Here is a 23,228-nt window from a genome sequence, read left to right as displayed (position 1 = left end):
GCTTGAGAATTTCTAATCACTTATTTGATCACTACTGATGCTGATTTCGACTGTTGCTCATTGCTATCCCAAGACACCCCGATACCGTTATGTCATGCTATAAAAGTACACCAGGCACGATCTTGGAAATCGGCCCCAACCAGAAGCGCCGAGAAATAAACCCCTTCGCCAGAGCTTTATCTCTTCCCAAGTCAAAACCTAAAGCCAGTAATTGCAACTTCGTTCCGCTTCTCCACTCCCTTGCGCCACTCCTCAAGCTCCTTCTTCTGCTTATACGATGCTTCTTGTGCCACCACAAGCTTAGCCGTGTCACGTTCCCGGATCTCTTCCCAATCATCTCCATACATCTTCTTGTACAGCTCTATGGTACCCTTCTCCGTGTTCTCGTTCCATACTTCCAAAGCTTTCAGCTTTTGATTGAAAAGCCAACTGTGCTTGTTCCCAACGTCCTCCTTTATCCTCTTGACCTTTGAATTTGCTTCAGCTTCCAATTCAGCATCACGGGCCTTTCGCTTCTTCTCGTCTGCCTCTTTGCTACGTGCCTTATCTGCGAGATAGCGCAAGCTGTGACTGAGAGTCCGAACCTCCTCTGGAACGGGATTGGCATCGAGAGGTGGGGCTGTGAAGAAGATGACCTTGCCATATTCATCGGTTTGAAATTGACTTCGAACCTCAGCAGGAATAGCCGCGTTGGCTTGGTCGGGGAGAGTGTAGACCTCAACAGTACGAGGAGGGTTATATTGGTTCGTGCTGCTGGTATGAGCGGGTTGGCCCGGCGTTACCGTGCGAACAGGAGCGGCGGCACCGCTACTCTGATAGAGATTGTAGGCGTTGAGAGAGTTTGAATGTTGGAGGCCAGGTGCCGTGGCAGTGTTGTATTGATTATAATTATGCTGAGGTGGATAACCAGGGGTCTGAGCTAAAGCTGGATGAGAAGCAGAACCTTGAGAGCCATACGATGTTTGCTGTACTAAGGGCGCGGGCGATGGGGATGGGCGTGCGGCTGCAAATTGATGACCATACGCAGTTTGAGCCGGAGTTTGATTTGCCATCGGAGAAGCTAGGGGTACGCTTGTGTGTGTGCCAGACATTGCTACGTCTCCTTGGGAATCGTATTGAGGTCGATCACTGGTGAGGGAGCGATGAACAGGTTCCGGAGTTGGTTCAGGAGATGGAGTCGGTTCTGGCGGCGGAGAGTCCTTGATTGACTGTCAATAATTCAATTCGCCTAGATTGTGCGATATGGATTCAACTTACATTGGTTTCTCGAGGCCGCCTATGAACAGCTCCCACAATTGGGGGTGCATTTGGAACTCCCCAAGTCGGCTTTGGGACCGGATCATCCTCTTTGGCATCCTCGCGCAATAAGTGCTTGATCGGACTTGGAACCTTCTTCATCTTTCTCGGAACATCAAACAGGTCCATCTCATAATCTTTATCTCTCACTTCGTCTGGTAAGCAGCTAGCCCAAGTCTTAATCTTATTTAGTTTGTGCTTTTCCTCGTTGTATCGAGCTTCGCATACGTAGACTTCCTTGTCGGCAGGGAACCCACGCGGACGACCTTTGTTGTATCGAGTAAAGAACATTACAAAACAACGATCAACTACCTCCTCAATCTTGTGGTCCCGGTATTGGCCAGTCTTGACGACTTCATTTTCAAAGAAGAACTTCTCATGGCGATGGACAGTCTGCTCCGGCCTGTAATACCAAACAGCATTAATCCATTTTTGACCAGTAGGATCCTGCCATGTCCTGTATATCTGGGCGACGATGGGCTTGGTAACATCATTAGGATTGGAGAGGTGGACCCAATCGCCTACCTTCCAAACCTCACCGTTGTACAGGATTTCTGGCAAAGGTAGTCTGCCATCCTCATCGGCGAAATCACTATCCGGCTTCTTCTTTTCCTGGTCGGCGATTATCTGGGCTTCTTTCTGTAAATCGGCAGCGTCTCGGTATACCTGACTGTCTTCAAGGTTGTAAGACTTGGCGTTATCAAACATGAGGTCCAGATCCTTGAGTACCTGGTCTATGGACTGATACTTCTTCCTCTTAGCCTTCCTCTTTATCAAATCCATTGCAATTGGATTTTTGATTTCTTGGTAGTACTCTGGCATCACGGACTTGTCGGGCATCTTCTCAAAATGCAGAATCTTGAGGTCACCGCCTGGATTTTTGAACTTCCTCAAGCCCTTCAACAATGTATTGATTCGAGCCTCCATAGGGGTGTGGACCTTAGGGGGTCTTCCTCGCTTCTTTTGTGCTTCGGGATCATCTTTGCCGCCATCATCGGCTTTCCCATCACGTTTGGTAGTAGCGGAAGACCGCCGACCTCTCTTCCGCCCTCGGCGGGGGCGATCGTCATCCGTGTCTTCGTCCTCTTCGTCCTCATCCTCTTCCTCTTCATCGTCCTCTGCTTCCGCTTCTGCTTCCTCATCCTCGGGCTCAGGTGGTGGTGAAGGGTCAGCTGGGGGTATCTCCCCTAGATCTGGTAGTTGGACCTCCTCTTCGGTCAGGACCTTTTGTTCAACCAGCTTCTTCAGCTCACCCTTGAAAAGAGCCTCGAGAGCAACGGCATCTTGGTATACTTCGGATGAAGGGCGGTTATAGACCATAGCATTGTGGCATATCATGGCGAAGTCTCGAATGAAATCTGTATACTTTCGGTATTGTTTCTTCAATATTTTTTGCTATGATAAAATTTAGTATCGTATAGCATCCATGTTATTGCATAGTCCACATACCCTAATTGTACTGAATGCGATCGGCTCCTTGATAATCTCGAAATATGCGGGGAAGTTTCTCTTATTGAGCATGCGTTGAAATGCGAGAGCGATATCGTGGCCACTGCAAGCAATTAGTCCTCAATCGATCTACGAACAAACGTCCCTGTTGAATAGTGCTAGACATACTCTTCGTCGCGGTATTCAGTTAAGCGCTTCAGGATAGCATCCAGCACCTCTAGTTGTTGCTTCGAGAGGTTTCTTGGACCTGGTTCTGGTTCTGGTTCCGTCGCTACTGTGACTGTCGCATTGCCTTCACCACCCGCATTTTCCTCTGCTTTCACTTCCACCGTGGTCTCGTCTGGTGCTGGTTCTGCGGACGACATCTTGAGAGAGTTGTGTATGTTTTACATTAGTTGTATTCGTTGGCCTTGCACTTTACTTGCTCAAAGAAGTTGTCGCGACTGGAGGTTCAACGCGATTTAAAGTTTGGCGCTAGCCGTATTGGCAAAGTTTCATCTGATCTCCGTTTTGGGAAATCTCAGCCCAGCTACTTGATTTATTCTTTGGAGTCTTTTACACAAGTGTATAAGCATAAGTTTACCAATCTTGATCATGAGTTGAATTGCCGAGTTTGTGCATGACATTCACGGTCATCACATCCTTCCAATCCATTTACCATGTGGTGAACTACTACCATTTACATCGCCCCGCCAAGAACTTCAAACCCCTCCAAGTTCCAACAACCCGCCTCCGAGTCCCTCTTCACCATGCGTACTCGACTTAGAGGCCCTGGAGGCACATCTACTCTCACTCTTCCAGACGATGCCACAGTTGGTGACTTACTCATCCTAATTACCGAAAAGACGTCTGTTGCCAAGTTCGAGATCAAATATGGCTATCCACCTCAACCACTGCTGCTGGAGCAGTACGAGAAATCGCAAGCTCTGAGCCAGCTAGGCGTGAAGCTGGATGGAGAACAGCTCATAATTAGCCCGAAAGATGACCCATCCACGAAGCAAGCAAGCCAGCCTGTCGCTGGTGAAACAGCGAACAAAGGGCAGGAGAAGAGCAGCAAGCTGCCCGCAGAAAGCAGCAGCTTCTCTTTCACCAACGTGCCTGGGTTCGAGCAACCTAAAGAAAGCAAGCAAGAGAGACCCGTTGCGCTTCAGAGAGCCAGAACCATGGAAGGAGACGTCCCAGAACTACCACTGCCAGAAAGAGGGGCCACACTCGGTGAGTTGACCAGGGCAACTAACTGACTTCAACGAGCTTCTACTGACTTCAAACCGCAGTCCTACGAGTAATGCCCGACGATAACTCCTGCCTCTTCCGCGCATTCGGAACCGCCGTTCTCCCCGGCGACGACAAATCCATGCCCGAACTACGCTCCCTCGTCGCAAGCTCCATCCAAGCCTCGCCCGACATCTACACAAAAGTCGTCCTCGAGCAATCGCCCGACGAATACTGCCGGTGGATCCAAACGCCCGATGCCTGGGGCGGCGCCATCGAGATGGGCATCCTGTCCAAGCACTTCGAGGTCGAGATCTGCAGCATCGACGTACAGTCTCTGCGTATTGATAAATTCAACGAAGGAGCTAGCACGCGCTGCATATTGGTCTATTCCGGCATACATTACGATACCATTGTGCAAAGTCCCTCTGAGCCACCTCATACGAAAGCCAACAACCCTCCGGATTTCGATAAGCGGATTTGGGATGACGACGATGATGAGATATTAATATTGGCGCAGGAGTTGTGTAAGAAGCTGCAAGATAGGCATTATTTCACCGATACGGGGGGCATGGCTATTAAATGTAATGTGTGTGGGGTCGTGGTGTATGGGGAAGGACAAGCTGGTGGTCATGCTACGCAGACGGGGCATTATGATATGGCTGAAGTTGTTACGTGAATACCGAGATTATGATTTATGAGCAAAGTTCTTGTTATGTTTGCATTGTCTTGCGTTTCTATTGACGAACTATTTCTTGCAGTGACACTAGTCTTACTAGGATTATTTCCCCTATTTATACGAAGGATTCTCAAGCGAGGATGTCATATTTGGGAGGAGCAAGACCAAGGATTTTGAGTTTTATCAATCTCCTCGTTTCTGCCAGACACCAGGAATATACCATGCTAGGGCAATTGCTATTCATATCCTCAAACTCCAACTCCTGTTACTTCCACTTCAGGTCTCACACATCTTCAGAAGACCACTGCAATATGCTGGATCTGGTTTTTGAAATTGTCAACACGGCTACAGACCGCACGTAAAATATGTACAAGAAGAAAGGCACCAAAATTGATCTGATCCACTTGTGCGATAAGTCCAAAAAGATTAACAATGAATGTGTAGGTAGTTGGCATAGGTCTTTGGTTCCATACTATTTACCCGAGCTATTCGTTTTGTTTTCCCATGAGCCTACGTACGTACAATGTCAAGCGGGTTGTAATTCTCCTCCTTCGTTAATCTAACCAGAGGGACAGTTACCAAGAAAACCCCAGTACTGCTCGGCGGAGAACTGCGCGGCCGTGTTCGTCTTCCACAAGTCGTTGAATATAGTGAAGAGAATGACACCGCTCGGCTTAGATGCGAACGCGGTCTTGATGGAAGTTAGAGCGGCGGCTTGGTTTGCGGCTGAAGGGACGGCCTTGTCGTTTGTCTCGCCTTGCCATGGCCAGCCTGTCTCTGTGATGACAATTTCTTGGTTCTTGTTTGCGAGCACGGACTGAAGGTCTGAGATGGAGTTTGTGAGGAAAGAACCAGAGTCTGAGGCCACAGTGTTGCCATCAAAGAAGGGGTGGGAGTTGACAGCGCAGTAGTCCGAGTTGTCGCAGAGGGAGGGGTTTGCCTTGGCGGCGACGAGCGTGTCGACAGTGACAACCTTGCCGGTGTAACCTGCAGCCTTCAAGAGAGTTCGGGCTGTGCTGATGGCTGCAACGACAGTGGCTGCGGAAGCGGTACCTGCATTGACAAGTTCGTTCCCAATAGAGATTGTATCAAACGAACTCCAATCGCCATTGGCAGCTGAAACGATAAGTGCAATTTCTGCACTGAGGGTGCCAAGATCATAGATACCGGCGAACAGCTTCAAACCCTTGGACTTGGCGGCCGAGAGAACGGTGGCAACCTGGTTGCAATCGGTTCCGTAAGTTCGGACCAGCGAGTATCCATCTCCAATCGTTGCAAAATCGGTGTTGACTTGGGCTTGAGTCTTGCAAGAGTTATCGGCGTTATATGGCGAATACGAGAATCCGAAACCACTGCCCTCTGAAGATGAAGACGAGGAAGCAGCTGGAGCAGACGAGCTTGTCGTAGCAAGGGCAGCTGAGCTGCTGGTGACTGGGGTGGAAGCAACTGGCGAACTGTCTGCGACAGAGCTACTTGCTACGTTGTTGACTTGCACGGCCACAGAGATTGGAGTCACTGAAATAGCCAGCGCAGCTACTGGTGTGGACGTAGGAGTAGCTGAAGTTACAGGAGCGCCTGCAGGGTATGAAGTTGCAGTTGATGTAGGTGTGCCGTCCTGGTTCACATACACGATAATTTCAGGCTCTTCAGTATAGTCAGTTTCGACGACAGTGACTACATCCTTCTTCTCATGGTGGTGAAGATGGCGGCGAAGTCCTCCTATAAAATCATTAGGATTATGGGTCAAGGGGGAGACGATCTAAACTTACTGAACGGTTGGGCCGAGGCCAATTGAAGGAGGGAGACTGCCGCGACGGCAATGGTAGTGGTCTTCATTTCGATAGAAGTTTGGTGATCTTAGGTGAGTAAAAGGCGTGTTTGTCTTCTAATCCGGCCAGCGGTTGTCAGTTAATGAATGTGTTGTTGATGTTTGGTAAAAGGATATAGTATACAAGAATGAAAACAAGTGTGGAATGGATCTGCAGCTTGGAAAAGCAACGAGGAGGGCCAGATAGGGATATATGTCATGATGTCTTATGAAAGGAATGTGGTATGAACAAACGAAGCTTTGTAGAACAAGAGAGTATTTGAAGTACCTTTATGCGATCTTTGTGCGATCTTTGTGTTTCGGAGCCAGCGAATAGAACAAAGATGGATTGGAAGGAGCGATTGTACAGGAAAGCACCTGAAAGGAATGGACGCAAGCTGCAGTAGCAGTCGCAGAGCTTTGGAGTTAAGATAGGTTGGAGAACGAGTGATCCAATCTACGAGTACAGATGTGAGGAGCAAGGGCAAAAGCAAGGAGTGTTGAAATAGGGTGGGCAAATGAATGTTGGATGTGATGGTTAGATGATTAGGTCCGCCGGGGAAAGATCGATCTAGGTAGTTGGAGTCGTCAAGACTGTGGCTGGAGAGGGGAGGGGGGGGGAGGAAGGATCTTGGTGGAGAGTGGAAGAAAAGTTCTTGGTGGAGAGTGGAAGAAGAAGATTTCGAGGCGGCGACGGGGCTCATATGATCACATTCAGCTACGGCCACGGTCCAGACAGACGTAGCTCCGTATATGCATGCCATACTGCCACGCGGTGAATTGATTGCAGTCTTGTACTCCGGGTACGCACTGTTCAGTACTGTACCACAATGGAATGAAGCAAGGGATAAGATCTGTATAGTTTCTACTATCCCTGGCCTGATACCCACGTATGTAGGGACGTAGGTAGACTTGAAGTGAAGTCATAACTGTTGGCTGCTTGCTTGCCTCGGTCCTCAAGGGAGAATAGTCACGATGGTGTTGTTCTACTACCATCCTTGGTCAAATTGAGTATATTTCAATAGTGTCCTTGATCCTCTACCATTGGTCCAGCCAAGCATCATTTCATCGGAAGTGATGGCTAGACTAGACGCGTGGCTGACCTTAATTAAAGTCTCCGTCTTATGGATTCGTCTCGACTTCGTACATATGAGGTGAGGTCTACAATATAGTACCTGAGCTAACCTGTTCCTGAAATTATTATACAAGTAGTAGAGGGTTCCTGACTACATTATCACGTCTCCTACAACGCATTCACCAATAAGCCAAGTGGACTCAAATAATAGTATTGTAAATTCATTATCGGAAAACCGTTGTCACCGACGCCATTTCTCTAGGAGTCTAGGGGTACCACTAGGAGACGCGTGGACGCTACCTATGTGATGTAATCATATGAGCCCATCTAGTGTTTTTATAGCCGTATCTTGATGTAATTAGTCTCCTACTCCGTACAACCCAATCCCTCACTCATTACAATCTACAGCTCTTCACTTCCGAGATGAAATCATCACGATAATTCACCGTCAGTAATGCTGAACATACCTCGAGAATAAGTAGCCTCCCCCTAGGATCCGAGATGCCATTACAGCTTGGATTGTATCTTATAACTTCCTAGCCCTGGCCTGGCCTGGCCTGGCCCCGGGGATTACATGGCACGGGACGAACGGGAAGAGCGCGTTCCACTCGTATCTCATAAAAGCACCCCGCTACCAGATGAAGCTGAACTACCTTAGCTCTCTCATTGCGCTCCAAATACCTCACTCACTTCATCTTCCGAGCATCCCACCGACGACTTGCAATCTCTGTTCTACAAGTATCAGTACTCTACTCAAATCTCTCTTGGGTCTTGAGCCCCAAAGGAGGGTCCTGATCTACACTTCCGAAAAGTCCAGACATCGTTATCGTTCCACCTGGTCGCAGGATGTGAGAAACTTCCATTGCCAAATCCTGAAGAACTACCTATTGGAGGACTGAATTCGCAGAACGTGAGCATGGCGCAGATTAGGGAATTCAAAAACCCAAGCTCAGCAGCTGTGCCTAAATGCAAGATGCTGGACCATGAAAAGTCGAAGAATCCGAATACTAAGCACTCCCTGTCTTCGAGTTTTTGCAGTACTTCATTACAGCCGTAAGTAATACTTTGAGGACTTTAACTGTCAATCAACTACGTCTCCATTCGGGAACTTGTGGCTGGTGCTTCATCTAACGTACCCCTTAATCATCTATTCATTATTTGAATGTTCGGCCTTTGCTAGAATGCATGGCTCAATTCTTTGCGCTTGTTCCGTATCCAACTTGGCTCTTTTCCCCAAAAGACCTCTTTCCTCCTCATCAGTAATGGGCTTACGGCACGCAAAAACCAGAAACGTATATCTGGAGAGAGAAATGGATCAAGTCATTGCTTGCAAAGCTATCATATCATTTATACAGAATTACACATTAATCGCTTGCCACCTACCCAGTTTTCAAACGCCTCATCTAAATAAAATAGTACAATCAAGAACCAGCCGGCAGTGCCAACTTACTACTCGTCTTTCTCGTCAAAACTTTCGTGATAGCATGTCTAATAGTAATGCCTGCCTTCTCAATCTCCTTCTTCGAGAGACCGGTCGTGATGCATATTTTGAGCGCTGGCTGCAGCTTCCACTGCTCGTCTTTGCCGTTCGCCCCCGGGGCAACAGGCATACTCTTCAAGCGGGTGATGAGGACACCGTTTGCAAGTGTCTTTTGACATATTAGCAATAGTCGAAAAGAGTGCATGAAAGGGTAACTTACTTCGTCAACGCATTCCTGCAATACTCGCTCTTGCTCTCCGATACTCAATCGTCTGGAATTAATGACGTCTGCTTTCAGAACAAGTAGCATGACAGGATTCTCAAGTGCGCTTGTGCAATGAACCCAGTCACTACGAGGATCAAGCTGTGCTCGCATAGTCTTGATGTTCTCTCGGCATTGTACCAGAACTTCAGGGTTTGACTGTAGCATGTTCAGGGTCTCGCTTGCTGTAGTAGCAAGCATAGCAGGTAGAGCGGCCGAGTAGGTGTAGGAAGCAGCTGTGATACGCTGGTGCTCGACAATATCGTTGGTACCAGCGCAGAAACCGCCACCAGCGCAGAGAGGTCCAGCAAGTGAACCGATCAGCATATCGACTTGGGAAGCATCCACGTTTTGGGCCTCGGTGAGGCCACGACCTGTTCTACCCAGGACACCGAAGGACCATGTCTCGTCGAGCATGAGACGGAACTTATATCGAAGCTTCAACTCAACCTGTAACCTGTTAGAGAAACCCCTCTAGCAGAATCCGCAAGTATCTTACCAGCTTAGGCAGATTGACACCATCCCCTACCGTCTCCGACAGCCCCTCAGTGACAATAAACCGTCTCGTCAACGGCTTCTTCGCCTGCTCCTTGACTACCTTCTGCAGCACCCTTTCCAAATCCTCCATATCATTATGCTCATAATACCTGATCGTGCTCCGGCAAATCTGCAAGCCCTTTCTTATAGCATAGTTGACCGCACGATCCGCAACAATCACATCACCCCTCTTGCAGAATGCCGGGATAACACTGGAGATCGTAGAGAAAGCCTGAGCGTATACAATGCAGCCCTCGGTGCCTAGACAAGAAGCAATGTCTGCCTCCGTTTTCATGTGTACATCCTGCGTGCCGTAGAACTGAGGAGGACCGCAAGGTCCTACACCGTATGTGCGGAGGGTCTGGATAGCCTTCTCCTTGACCTGCTCGTTACCGACGAAGTTGTAGAAATTGTAGGATGCGAGGTTCGTCACGGTCCGGCCGTTTGATAGCTTGGTCTTCGGACCTGTCGGACTGTACGATTATCAGCTCATTATCCCTAATGCCGGTTTGCACAGTACGCACCCGACAATAACAGGAAGTCTCTCTGCATCAGCTTCCTCAAACGGAGTCTGCGGCGCAACCAGAGGCTCAGGAGTCCACTCATCCACGAGGTCGTCAATCTCCTATTCCCCTGTTAATTTCCCCTTACCCTCTTGCGCGAAAGGAGGACTCACCTCCTCAGACAAGGTCACAAAATTGTTACTGTGAGTCGCATACGATGGCGAGAGCAAATAGCGCACGAAGAAGATGACCAGAATCAACTCAATGGCGGAACGGACGGGGTCGTCTTGGTAACTGGATTGGATGTACCGGATGAGCATTGCAGAGCCCGGCACTTTCTGGAAGCTATTGGTAATCTCGTGCATGGAGCGCTCCATGAGCTTTTGAGCATCCTGCAAATCCATTTTCTCGATGGGCGCGGAGAAGAAGGACATATTATGAAAGGGAGGGGACCAAAGGAGTGAGTGAGGTTGTTGGCTTCCTCGATTGTCTGTCGGAGTTTAAAATAAAGGATGACTATGCTCATTTCGCGTCGGTGTTCGCGATGAGTTCGCCGAGTTGCTTTAAATCATACTCATTTCCATTTATTAATCACTCTTCTAACACGATTTCTGCTTGAAATTCTTGTTAACTCCTACAGGGTTTGACGGCCTTATCTATAGAAAGGCCTATGCCCACTATCTTTGACTTCTAATGTCCCACGACGCCTGGCACATTACAAATTGGGGCAACTAGGTTCCGCTTTTTCTATCCACCACAAGGGAGGCCGGAGGCGTCTTCAGACTTCAAGTAACAACGACTTATGGACAAGGCCGTAAAACATTATAGTAGTTTATCGATACAATTCACATTATCAACCTGCTGAAATGCTTAAATTAGGCATCCGTAAATATCTGATTTCGAGTGAAGATTCCGCGTCTAAAATTGCAATGGCTAGTAACATGAGATTAACTCCTACAGTGATTTACATAGTCCGCGCAGCGCTAGCAGTTTAGCAGGAGAATTATGTGATATAGAGGCTCTCAGAAGCCTTACTAGGGAATTATAACTGTAGGAACTTCTTTTAGCTAGCTTAGGAAAAGTCCTTGCAGTTTTTAAATTGTTAGGATTCCGAACAAGCTGTTAGATTTTGACTAAAAAACTAAAAGTTAATTAGACGTAAAATATTATAATAGTCATTTATTACCATAGATATGCGGAATTTCGCTATACTGCTAGCGCTATCCGGATTTTGAGAGTTACTAGGTCAGGGTGGAAGGCTCAAAGAGATACTAATATCACCTGGGTCTGATTGCCCGAGGCGTTCACATCAAGATTTGCCAGACCTTAAATTACTCAGCCTAATTCATCTCGAGGTAGATATCGATTTGGATCTCAATACCCGTTCATAATGTGTCAGGCGGAGTAGAGCATTTTAAGTGAGGGAGTGGATGATGGCGAGTACTAGTTTCCATGCCTAGCATAAGGGGATATTCGGTGGCTTCTGCCTGCCTTCTTCCACTTTCAACCTCCAGGCATTGAGTGTGAGGAATGCTCTGGAGGACCACCGATTAGTACATCACAGGAGAACTCAGTAGATCATCTATTTTACTTGGGGCCATCTGTGTATCTTGTTCATGTGTGAAATCTTGTATTATGATCGTGCTGTATCACACAATACAGCCGTGGCTTCGTCATGCAACTAGAGCAGATATGTAGTTCGTTACAAGAGCGGTTGTAGGAAAAGGAAAAAGGGAAAAACAGTTGTCTAAGCCGTGTACCATGCAAACACCGAGGACTATTACTTAACGACACCCATGAGCACCCCATCAAACCAAAATTTCATTGTAATGTACCACCCCCATTCCATCTATCATACAGCCAATACAGCTATTTTACTCGGATCCACCTCAATACAGCTTAACTCTGGCAGTTGAGCCAAAGCCTGTGCCTGCTGTCTTCGTGGCGGAGGTGCCGGCACCGCTCTTGGCTCCAGTCCCCGTCTCGGTTCGGTTGCGTGTATCGTTGTGCTTGAGGGATGGCTGGTAGAGATTCATGGGAATGTTGCTGGTCAAGCTATCCGTGAGCAAACTCTTGCCAGCAACAATGGGGCCCACAACCAATGCAAGGAAGACGATGAAAATAACGAAGTACAGGATGGCGTATCTCCAGACACGTCTCTTTCGTAGCTTTGATTGCTTCATTGAGTAAATGGGTGGGCGGATTTGCCGGCTAAATAAATGAGTCAGTGTGAGCTACAACGTTTCATATATCGCATCTACATACCTGGGACGGAGCCAAAAGAGCATCACAGAGTGAGCCTTGTCGATTTGAGGAATCAAGATGATTGGCAACATTGCGAAAAGGATGACATGGCCAAGTACGAAGTCACCAGCGAACATTCCGAGTTCTGTGATCTTGCAAAGGAATTCTCGTGCCGGTTGGGACACAGAGTGCCATCCCATGGAGTACCATTTACCAGTCCAAAAGGCGATATTCGAGGTGTCGGTCTTCATTTCTCTGGTCAAGGCAAGCGAAATGATGAGCTTGTAGACGAATCTCTGAATGGCGATAGCGCAAATCATTCCTAGTAAAGTCTTCGAGAAGACAAAGCCTTCCAAGAAAAACATCACTTCGAAAAAAACTAGGGTCATAATGACAGCGATACAGTGAGCAATAGCAGCAAGAACCGATCCAAATTTTTTGCAGCACATGCTGAGAACTGGACCCATGCAACAAGCCATACCAAACATTGCCCCTAATACACCTGCATTGATAGCGACCGGAGCCAGGGCCACAATACCGACGCGAACCAAAGCGTTCGTTGGTTCAATAGTTGCGTCGGGGTTGAGTTCTTGGGTGACACCGACCTGGGAGTTTATGAACAGATATGGAATCAATGTCACCGCAACCATCAGTAACGGTGCGATGATCTCGCCGAAGAACAAGTTGATAAACGATGCTCGCGGCACGTCACCAGACATCTTGGAGGACGGGTCACCCAAGATTTTACGCTTATAACCTGTGATCCTAGTACGAGAGAGACGGCAGAAAGCAATCCAAGATGAGGCGTGGGATCGTGAGTTTCCTCGGGACAACCATCTCAAGAAGTCGCGGTAATCGATGAAGAAATCGTTCCATGCAAACTGGTGGGGATTGTAGAGGAAAGGGGATGTGCACATAGCGCACATGGTGACCCAGAAGTAAATCAAGGCTGGCTGCCAAACAGTAATGGTAGCAAACAGAAGCATCATCACGGCACGGGCACCCATGTAAATGGCAGGACCGGCAAATCGTGAGTAGAGAATACCGAATGGGATACGAGCAGTAGCAAAACCACGACCTGTGCCGATATATCTGGCACCTCCGAAGGACAAATCCATTTGAACAGCGTTGGCGTAAATTTGACACACAAACACCTCAAAGAATGGCGAGAGAGAGCAGAACTGCTTGCCAAGACGGGTAGCTGCACGCCAGAATCCACGCTCCGTCAATTCTTGTACCACGAGGGGCAAGAAAGAAATAAAGAAGACGATGAAAATGGAGATAATGCAACGATAAACCCAATTGAGAATAGGAGTGAGATTGGCGCAACCAGTAGGGAACAGGGGATCCGTGATGGGTACATTGACGTTGTATTTACAGAGAATCGTCTGGTTGCGGAGGGCTCCAAGGTTGATCAAGCATATCATGAACATCTGCACCGAAAACATGATGAACATGTTGTTCAGATGGAAACCGGGATGTGCGTAGTAGAAAGACAGGAAACGATCCAGAGGAAGCTGAGTACCAAGGTAGTAGTACTCGCGAGAGAGCATTTGTTCACCCATACCAGTTCCAATCTTAGTTGTGAAGTTCAAGATGGACCCAAAGCCAAGATCACGACCCTTACCACATTGGTAGTATTCGCAATGCTTTATACGACCACCACGGAGAAGAGCAGTCATACCAGCGTAAATATCCTCGTTCAAATGGAGACCCTTCTGAGCTTTGGAAACACCACCACGGGTAGTCATGAAAATACCATTGAGGAAATCAGGATGACCATAATGCAGCTTGCCACCGATTGACGCGAGTGTACGAGCGAAGAGAGTACCGAATGTTTGTTCCTTTCCAGCGGCGACATCACCAAGGATACCAATGTTCTCAGAGAAAATGTATTCACGAGCTCCAAGAATAGCTACGGGGTTGGTCTTTGGGTTGTCAACACCAGGAGTGTAAGGCGAAACATTGTCGGTAGTCATTTCCTCAAACTCGGCTAGAACGGATCGAATCTTGAGACATTCTTCGAGGTAGTTGTCTTGGTTGGCATCGATGAGTTGGATGTATTCTCCGCGGTAAAAGATGATTGCATGGTTCTGGTTGTCGGACTTTCCGTCACCAAGAATTGGGTTACCAGACAGCTGGACACGGAATTTTGGTCGACGCATGCCGTTCTCCATGATCTCGGAATGACCGTCAATCAGAGCTGAATACAGACGTGGCTCTTCTCCTTCGACCAGTGGGGCTTCTTCATCCAGGTAAGCAATTTGAAGATCGGGGTAAGCACGGAGCAAGAATTCGGTGTTCTCCATCTCCTCTTTCTTGAACTTGGCATAACGTTGCATGGAAACGACAAGTTTGAACTTTCGACGTGCCATACGTTCGAGCTCACGTTCGAGCTTGTCAGAGTTGCCACCAAACATTTGGACGACCTCGGGGTTCTCTACACGGTACAGAAGCTTGATAGCTCGGCTGTAATTCATGAAACCAGAGATCGTGCGGTAGAGAGTTTGGGAGCGGAGAGATGCCCAGATACGGGTACGGAGAGTGTACTCGGGAGCGGCAGACTTAAAACCGATGCAGTAAAAGGGAAGGTCATCAATCTTGCTCTTGGCAGTATCCTTCTCGCCCTTCTCGTAATCCCCGTTGAATTGGGAAGTTTCGTCGGCAAGAATTTTGGTGTCTTTCACAAAGCAATCCCATTCGTGGGGATGAAGCTGTTTCAGGTACTCAAGAAGAGTGACACGTGAGTACGGCTCGTCTTCACGGATGATCTCACGAAGTGAAAGAAGAATCTTTTCGCTGTAGTGAGGAATCATGACAGTAAAGGTGGGCATGTTGTCAACAGGAAGGGGCTCTGGAATTGGCGTTGAAAGGGACTGGGCGAAGAACGATATGCGACGCTCTGCCTCACTTTGACTTGGGAAGAATTCTGTCTTGAAGGAGTGATCTTCCTGAGATACAAAGAACGTTGGCGCTCTCAAAGTTCGCTTTCCCTCCTGCTCAGAAGGAACCTGGTGGTAAAGAAGCTTCTGAACGTGATCAATGGCAAGTAAATGCTCACGGTACATGGAGATGACAATGGCGTTCCATATCTGGGAGATAAGCACCTTTGGCTTGTACTTGATCTCCATGTCGGTGGTGGCAAGGACCTTGGAGTAGATACGCTTTGGCAGACGAGAGAAGATGTTTCTCCACGGTGTCCAGATAGAAACACCAAGGTAGAAGGATCGAGCGACGGAATAGACAGTGTTCAGGATAATGTACCACAAGAAGGTGTCGAGGAAGAACAGACACAGATCCGTGATGAACATCAAACCTAACAAAATCTTCGGCTGATACGGGCAAAGGTATTTCAAGAGAATCTTGTCTCCTTGGCAGGTCGAAATCTTCATCGTCGACAGATATCGAATCGGATCACGGAAAGACAACGTCAAGAAGACATACGATTCTCCCAGCTTGGCAGCGAAAACGCAAACCCAAAGACCATACGACATCCACATATCGTTACCTTTGAGGCGGGGAAAACTGGCTGTGAAGGTTTGACTAGCGACATATTGTCTCGAGTTCTTCGTCAGGTAACTTCCGAACAAGCCACCAATCGGCATGACAGCGAAGAAGAAAAACGTAATCACGGCAATGATGAACTGCACAATACCCAGGGTCAAGGCCAACTTCGTCTTTTGCGTGTCTGGGACGATGAAGATGTAGACACTAGGAGCGACGTTGAGAGCCATGACACCGAGGAGGAAAAACAGTCTCTTCGTGAGATGTTGAGCACCAGCCCAGTTGCGAGGTACATACATCCATTCGGCGATTGTGGCCATGATCATGATTAGAGTTGCGACGCCGCCACCTAAGGCAACGACGGACCATTGAGCAGAACCAGGAGCAGAATTATTTCTCTCTTGTTCGTAGTGTTTGACCAAAAGAGTGGGCGAGTTCTTGGCGGTGAAGAACCAGAAGAAAGTGATATGGATGACCCAGATGCGGTTAAAGTTAATCAACATGTGGCCCCAGGATCGAGTTTCGCGGTAGGTCTTGAAGAACACCTTGTTCCAGTTAACCTCCTTCAGCTTCATGTAACGTTCCGCTGGTGGAAGATCAACTATGCGAGACTTGTCTTCCATGACGATGAGTTCGATGCCCTCGGGGTACCAGAAGAGCTGATTACAATCGTCGTAGCCGATGATCTTATTATGATCTCTCTCGCGGCGAACGTACTTGCCTTCATCAATCTCGTAACCTTGGTCTCGGCAGTATTGGTACAGAGGAGTGATGACATCGTTCAAGTATGTGGACTCGTCCACAGGCTCGACCAAGTTCTGGCAGGCTGGGGAGTTGAGGTAATCATCTGCACACTTGAAAATGAAGCAGAGACACTCGGGCATGAAGCGGACCTGGTTGGCTTCACCCCAACAGAGGAGGTAAAGGGCAATCTGGCGGGTCCGGTCGTGCTGTGACATCCGGTTCATCCGAGTTTTCCATCGGTATTCAGCCGCTTCAAGACTGTTGTCGCCTTCTAGCTGCTCAAGAGTTTGTGCTTCATCCTTTGGATCTACGTCTGCCTTCTTCTTGGCAGCTCGTCGAGCTTTACGAGTTCGACGACTACCCTTGCCGAGTTTCATGTTGGCAAATCCTACCGCATCATCGAGGTCAAGATGGGCAGCGAAATACCATTTTCGGTAGTTCGCATTGTCACCTCCAATGTAATCGGCATGGAGGGAAAGGAGTGCTTGATTGGGTGTCATGCGGGAGGCACGGGAGTCGAGCAGTGTCATCAAATGATCATACATGTTACGCATGCTATCACGCTGGAAACCAAACTTTGCTGTAAGATCCAAAAAGATGTCCTCAACTTCCTCTTTCGACAAAGGGATCTGGGCATCCGAGGTCCAGGCTGGGTAGGGCTCTCGAGAGCGTTGACCGGCTGGGAGCACGTTGTTGTAGTCCATTCCATAGTTTGGAGTAGAGGCTCCAGATGATCGGTTCCCTCCATATGAGACTTGAGAAGATGGAGGTCTGTATCCACGTCCACCTGCCTGGCTCTCGTTGTAGCTGTTGTACCGCTCATCGCCACGTCCGTAGTAATCCATGTCCGTGGCCCGAGCCATGTCAGATCGCATGGTGAAATCGCTGAACGTCTCGGAGTCTTCTTCCGAATCGCCTCGGCGCTTGGCTTGTTGTTGCTGGCCTGCAGCAGGCGCTCCATGCTCGTCATATTGGCCGTCATTGTAGTACTCGTCTTGATAATGACCACCGTGGGCGGCACCACCCTCCTGGCCTTCGTAATACCCACCCTCGTGTTGGTAAGGGTTACTGGCATCTGCATTGTAGTATCCGCTGCTTGATGGTTAGTCGTGTAATTTAACTGATTGAGTGGTAGGAACACGCACGATTCATCATAGTATCCATCACCACCTTGGTGGGGGTGTCCTTGGTCTGCATAGGCACCGTGTTCATCATAATAAGCTTGTCCGTGGTCATCTTGATAGTAGGAATCCGTGTTGCCCTGCTGATGTTGGCCGTAGCCTTCATCGTAATGGGCTGGCGGTTGTCCCGACATGATTGCGTGTTAAAAAGTACCACCTTGTTGGATTGAATTAGCAATTGTGCGGAGGGTAGAAGTTGATGCGTGATGGTTGTGGGAAAAGCAGGCAGAGAGCAGGTGCAGAGAGCCGGGAGCGGAATGCGACTCACTATTAGGTGCACATCAGAAATAGAGCAATGAAATTCTATATGCTATCGTTGCAGGGGAAGATGTCGAGCCTGGCTCTGAACGATGGTGGAAAAACAGGTGTTGGGTTGATGTCGTTGATGTTGGGTCCAGGTGCGACCGTCAAATCCGAAAGTATGACAAAGATTAACGAACGGGAGCTCTTTCCGTAGAGATTAGGAAGGAAGCTTTATCGTGAAGACGATTCGTAGATGGAAAGAACGAGTTGGTTTGTTATCCAGAAGTTGGGTTGGGTGATTGTCGTGCTGTTGCCGGTTGCAATGGAAACGGCCCTAGAAAATTGGGAAGCACCTCGCGTCACTCCTAATAACAACGTAACAGAGAACGAGTGAATTAATGCGTCTGAACACACATATACACAAACAGCAACGAGGGACAAGACCAGCACTCAGGACTACTTTCGAGGTCCAGATTGCTGTAGATGTCCGGATGATGGATGAGATAGTGTAGATAGGTGGTGGGATATGAAATGGAAAGAGGGAGAAAAGTTAGGACAGGATGAATTGGGGGGCGTTTTTCCACTGGGTGCACTGGCGAGACTGGGTGGAGTAGATCGTACTGAAATCTAGTTTAGGGGGGATGGAACTTGGCTGTGCTGGGGAATGAAGGGCTCAATGAGGGATGGTCTACGGCAACGGTGCGTAAAGAATCAAGAAAGCATGCCAGGATAGACACCCATGGACCTTGTGGTTGGCTGATATGGGGGCTCTCACTCAGGGGCATTGCGTACCAGAGGGCATTCAAGTGCTCGGGGGCTGGGCCTGGCGGGTTGTGGGCATTCTGTAGACGGAGTAGGGCAGGGGTATATCTGCCTTTGTCTTTGCCACTCTTCTCCAGCCCAGCATCCAATAATTACGGAGTAATATCATCATAAAACGTAACTGATATCCTTTGTACGAAGTAAATAACTTTCTCTACAGCTACTCTAGCTCCTCAACATCAACCTCAGTTTCTCAGTTGTAGACTTTGAATACAATCGGCAATTGTATTGTCTAATTCCCTGACTATGTTCACGGTATGTACCGAAGTATGTTCCTGCAGAATTCGTCGGTGATTGGTTTGTTTTGCATTAGAAGCTTCTCCTCAAGCCTGTAGCGGGCTTTTGGGCGTACCTCCATAGACTTACTTACCTTTAAATATCAGATGTTGATAAATCCAAGCCGGCAGCTTCGCACTCTGGAGGATACGAAGTAAAAAAACAATATTATACCGGTATCTCGACCGTTGTCATCCCAGTCCAATACGAATCGAGGGTCTCCCCGCCCCTCCGCCACTGCTCCCCCTATTTCGTGGGTGGCGCGAAGTCTTATAGACCAACGAGAAGTGGACGACGTGACGGAGGCAAAATGATAGACAGACAAAAATACTGGCATCTTAGAAGTACTTTCCCATACCCTTCCTCCCGCTGGACTCATAAATTCACAATCAACTAGTCCACCGTAGAAAGCAAAATCCTCGTACCTGTCTAAACCCTTCTCGTCCGATGGCACCAAAAATAGATTTACCTAACACTCATGGGGCGGGGCATTGTGTATCATCGGCTAACCAGAGCAGAGTCCGGCAACGAATCAAGAGACAGCCTCAGCCCTCAGCCCACCAAACATCTCGGGATTTGCGGAAGAGCATCTGTCGCGCATAACGAGCACCGTACTGTAGGTAGGGTAGGGAACGGTTTTACCCAATACCCGAGACGCCGACCCGCCTTTTCATTTTTTTTTGTTATGCTTGAAAAAGGGGTTTTGCCGCTTTGGACTCTGGATTCTGGAGCATGATTAATAGGGGCTGGTGATGCTTACAGATCACTGGAATATAATAATTAGAAGTACTACAGAGTACAGCAGTTGCTCTTCCCCCGGTGAACACTTCATCATGACCATGCAGGCTTGCTTGTTCTCGGGTGATTCGCCCGTTTCAAAGTGCTTTGAGCTTCACTCTTCTTTTTTTAACCTGAAGCAGCTGAGCCGCATCTCCCCCGCTGTTTGATTTACGTCGGTATGAGACACTTGAAGAAATACGGCGACGATACTCGAGTCTCGAGTAGTGCTGGTCATCTCCAGGTCTTGTCAACCTCACCCCATACTCGTGGCAAGTTTGATTTGTTCCGGGCTTGTTCAGGGGCATTTCGATGTCCTTCGAGGCCTTCTCGCGTTGTAGAAACGACGCGTCACAGTGATAAGGCTTCCTTCCACGCTGGATGAAATAAAAATAAGGGCAGGAGAGAAGGACGTTGAGATCGGAACCTTGACTGTAGAAGCTTGTCAAAGGTAAGGTACATCATAAGCTTCTCTTCTCTAGAGAGGCTTCTGTTCGGACTCTTGTTCCATATCATCACGTGCCGAAGGATCAATTGAGTTGCTCGCGCTTCACAAGACAAGATGGTCCAGCTGTCCGTCATGTCTTGCAGTGCGGCTGAGCTGAGATATTGGGAATGGCATCACAACTGCTGCCCATGCCTGTTCCTGTATCCTCGAGCAAGGTGGAAGCAATTGAATTGAAGACCAATGAAACATCCTTAGGGTCGGCATGTGAACGCTGGAACACTGCCGATAAGCTTCTCTGAGACTTGCGTGGACAACCCACATGGTTTCGTAGGCGTCGCCCAAAACATTCCAAACGGCTTTCATGCCATGCCATGCCGCGCAATGCTTCGAGATCGACTCCCACTTTCTGTCGTACATTCCAATTTCCTTTGCTTGCTGGTCTTGCTTGTTGTGCTGTGAAATATCCTTACTTCCTTTACTCTTGCCATTGCAAATAACAACTCTTATATACTCTTTTCTACAAACGCTCGTTCACATTTCTTGCTTCTTGCTTGCTGCTTCCTCGCGGCTGACTCGCGGCCCTTCTATTTGGTAGGCGCGACTCTTGAGACGGTATTATTCTCACCTACCGAAAAAGATTGCACATTCCAAACACGTCGACAGTATATCCATACACTTCCATATCCGTTATCATGAAGACATTCAGCATTGCTTCCGTTACTGCAGCTGCGCTCAGCGGGGCACTTTTTGCTACATCTGTTATCGCAGATCTTCCCCCCATCGTCATCAAGGTCTGCCGCCCCTGTAAACCAACAATCTTCCCAAGAGAACTTCTTGTTAATTTTTTATTTTCTTTGGAAATCTAGGGATCTCATTTCTTCTACGAAAACGGTACAGAGTTCTTTATTCGAGGCGTAGCTTATCAACAGGATGTCAGCTCGAATGGCAGTACATCGACCGACGGGACCTTCACAGATCCTCTCGCCGATGAAGCTGGCTGTACACGAGATGTTCCTCTCTTGACTGAGTTGGGTACAAATGTCATTCGTGTTTACGCCATCAATGCTTCTCTCGACCACTCCTTCTGTATGAACCTCTTGCAAGAGAACGGTATCTATCTTCTCCAAGATCTCTCGAACCCATCGTCTTCCATCAACCGAAATTCTCCGGAATGGAACACGGAACTCTTCGCCGATTATGCCGCAGTTGTGGATGCTATGGCGAACTACACAAACGTCCTTGGTTTCTTCGCCGGCAATGAGGTTTCAAACGAGGCCAACAATACCGATGCCAGCGCTTACGTAAAGGCCGCTGTCCGTGACATGAAGGCTTATATCAAGACCAAAGACTACCGAACTATTGGTGTTGGGTACGCGACCAATGATGATGCTAGCATTCGTACCAATCTTGCCCATTATTTCAACTGCGGTGACTCGGCTGATGCTATCGATTTCTGGGGGTACAATATCTACTCGTGGTGCGGTGATTCTTCATACACGGAATCAGGATACGACCAGAGAACTTTGGAATTTGCAAACTACTCAGTTCCTGCCTTTTTCGCCGAGTATGGATGCAACACCGTCCAGCCACGTCAGTTCACAGAAGTCCAGGCCATTTACGGTGAAAATATGACCGACGTGTGGTCTGGTGGCATTGTTTACATGTATTTCCAAGAAGCTAATGACTACGGTAAGACTTCCTTGACCCAATCGTCCTGAGAAATCAAGCATACGGTTTTTGACTAATATGTGTGTCAGGGCTTGTCTCCGTCTCAGGTACTACAGCTAGCAAGCTGCCAGATTTCACTGCTCTCTCAAAGCAATTGGCATCTGCAACTCCAAGCTCCACTGCCTCTGCAGATTATACTGTTACCAACACCGTTGCCCAAGCTTGTCCAGCAACTGGCAGCTCTTGGGCAGCTGCCAGCGCTCTTCCTCCCATTGCCAATGTAGACGTCTGTAGCTGTATGGTTTCATCTCTTAGCTGTGTTGCCAACAGTGGCTTGAGTGGCAACGAGACCTCCACCTTGTTCAGCACTGTCTGCGGTCTGGATTCGAGCGCTTGCGATGGTATCACTCCTAACGCTACGACTGGTATCTATGGCGCCTACTCTATGTGCTCTGCTTCTCAGAAGCTCTCATTCGCCTTCAACCAATATTACTCTAACCAAGAGCAAGCTTCCACTGCTTGTGATTTCAACGGAAACGCCAACATTCAGTCTAGTAGCGAGAGTACGGCCTGCAAGAGTATGCTGAGCGCAGCGGGTACTGCCGGTACTGGCACTGTTACCAATATTCCAACCGACGCCGCCGCCGCCGCCTCAAGCACCTCATCAAGCACCTCATCATCTTCAAGCAAGAAGAGCGCAGCAGGCTCTGTAGTCATTCCTCGGCTTGACATGACTTTGTTGCAGCTGGGTGCGTACATTTTCGTGACCGGGTTGGCAGGTGCTGGCATGATATTGTTGTAAAATACAATTCTATATTCATGTTGCGATGCGTTGCATTTTCTAAAGGCGTCTTTAAATATCTGCTTAGGTGGAAGCAGTCAATTCGTAGATATGCATTATTCGGTGTTTGCCTTTTCTGGCATTATTCTTGTTCAGTCCGGCGGTATCCCATAGAGGGCTACCATAATTGTATATGATGGCAGTGTGGAATTTATAAGCATTACTTGAATAACCATTCGT

At 48.2% G+C, this 23,228-nt stretch overlaps 6 protein-coding genes across 6 annotated transcripts; 2 read left to right on the top strand and 4 right to left on the bottom strand.

Annotated features, from left to right (window-relative positions):
- Nucleotides 1-191: 191 nt before the first annotated feature.
- Nucleotides 192-3,110, bottom strand: RSC1 (Chromatin structure-remodeling complex subunit; the record flags this gene model as incomplete). The annotated part of the gene is made up of 4 exons (XM_031149935.1): nucleotides 192-1,199; nucleotides 1,258-2,691; nucleotides 2,746-2,848; nucleotides 2,914-3,110. 4 exons carry the CDS (start codon nucleotides 3,108-3,110, stop codon nucleotides 192-194), a joined length of 2,742 nt encoding a protein of 913 aa, XP_031003600.1.
- A 384-nt stretch (nucleotides 3,111-3,494) lies between these two features.
- otu1 (putative ubiquitin thioesterase) lies at nucleotides 3,495-4,636 on the top strand (the record flags this gene model as incomplete). The annotated part of the gene is made up of 2 exons (XM_031149934.1): nucleotides 3,495-3,960; nucleotides 4,020-4,636. The coding sequence occupies 2 exons, from the start codon at nucleotides 3,495-3,497 to the stop codon at nucleotides 4,634-4,636; spliced, it is 1,083 nt and encodes a 360-aa protein (XP_031003601.1).
- A 559-nt stretch (nucleotides 4,637-5,195) lies between these two features.
- MP65 (Cell surface mannoprotein) lies at nucleotides 5,196-6,472 on the bottom strand (the record flags this gene model as incomplete). Its single annotated transcript, XM_031149933.1, has 2 exons — nucleotides 5,196-6,355; nucleotides 6,406-6,472. The coding sequence occupies 2 exons, from the start codon at nucleotides 6,470-6,472 to the stop codon at nucleotides 5,196-5,198; spliced, it is 1,227 nt and encodes a 408-aa protein (XP_031003605.1).
- Nucleotides 6,473-8,939: 2,467 nt separating this feature from the next.
- lcb1 (Serine palmitoyltransferase) lies at nucleotides 8,940-10,734 on the bottom strand (the record flags this gene model as incomplete). Its single annotated transcript, XM_031149932.1, has 5 exons — nucleotides 8,940-9,167; nucleotides 9,219-9,710; nucleotides 9,760-10,270; nucleotides 10,322-10,422; nucleotides 10,474-10,734. 5 exons carry the CDS (start codon nucleotides 10,732-10,734, stop codon nucleotides 8,940-8,942), a joined length of 1,593 nt encoding a protein of 530 aa, XP_031003606.1.
- A 1,455-nt stretch (nucleotides 10,735-12,189) lies between these two features.
- On the bottom strand, nucleotides 12,190-18,107 carry fksA (1,3-beta-glucan synthase component; the record flags this gene model as incomplete). Its single annotated transcript, XM_031149931.1, has 3 exons — nucleotides 12,190-12,511; nucleotides 12,566-17,884; nucleotides 17,938-18,107. 3 exons carry the CDS (start codon nucleotides 18,105-18,107, stop codon nucleotides 12,190-12,192), a joined length of 5,811 nt encoding a protein of 1,936 aa, XP_031003609.1.
- Nucleotides 18,108-21,231: 3,124 nt separating this feature from the next.
- Nucleotides 21,232-23,009, top strand: LHYA1_G004980 (1,3-beta-glucanosyltransferase; the record flags this gene model as incomplete). The annotated part of the gene is made up of 3 exons (XM_031149930.1): nucleotides 21,232-21,330; nucleotides 21,406-22,228; nucleotides 22,297-23,009. The coding sequence occupies 3 exons, from the start codon at nucleotides 21,232-21,234 to the stop codon at nucleotides 23,007-23,009; spliced, it is 1,635 nt and encodes a 544-aa protein (XP_031003604.1).
- Between the last annotated feature and the right edge of the window lie 219 nt (nucleotides 23,010-23,228).

This window comes from Lachnellula hyalina, assembly GCF_007821495.1.
Source record: "Lachnellula hyalina strain CBS 185.66 chromosome Unknown contig00116, whole genome shotgun sequence".
In the NCBI taxonomy this organism is placed as follows: domain Eukaryota; kingdom Fungi; phylum Ascomycota; class Leotiomycetes; order Helotiales; family Lachnaceae; genus Lachnellula; species Lachnellula hyalina.
This window is presented reverse-complemented; position numbering and strand designations above follow the sequence as displayed.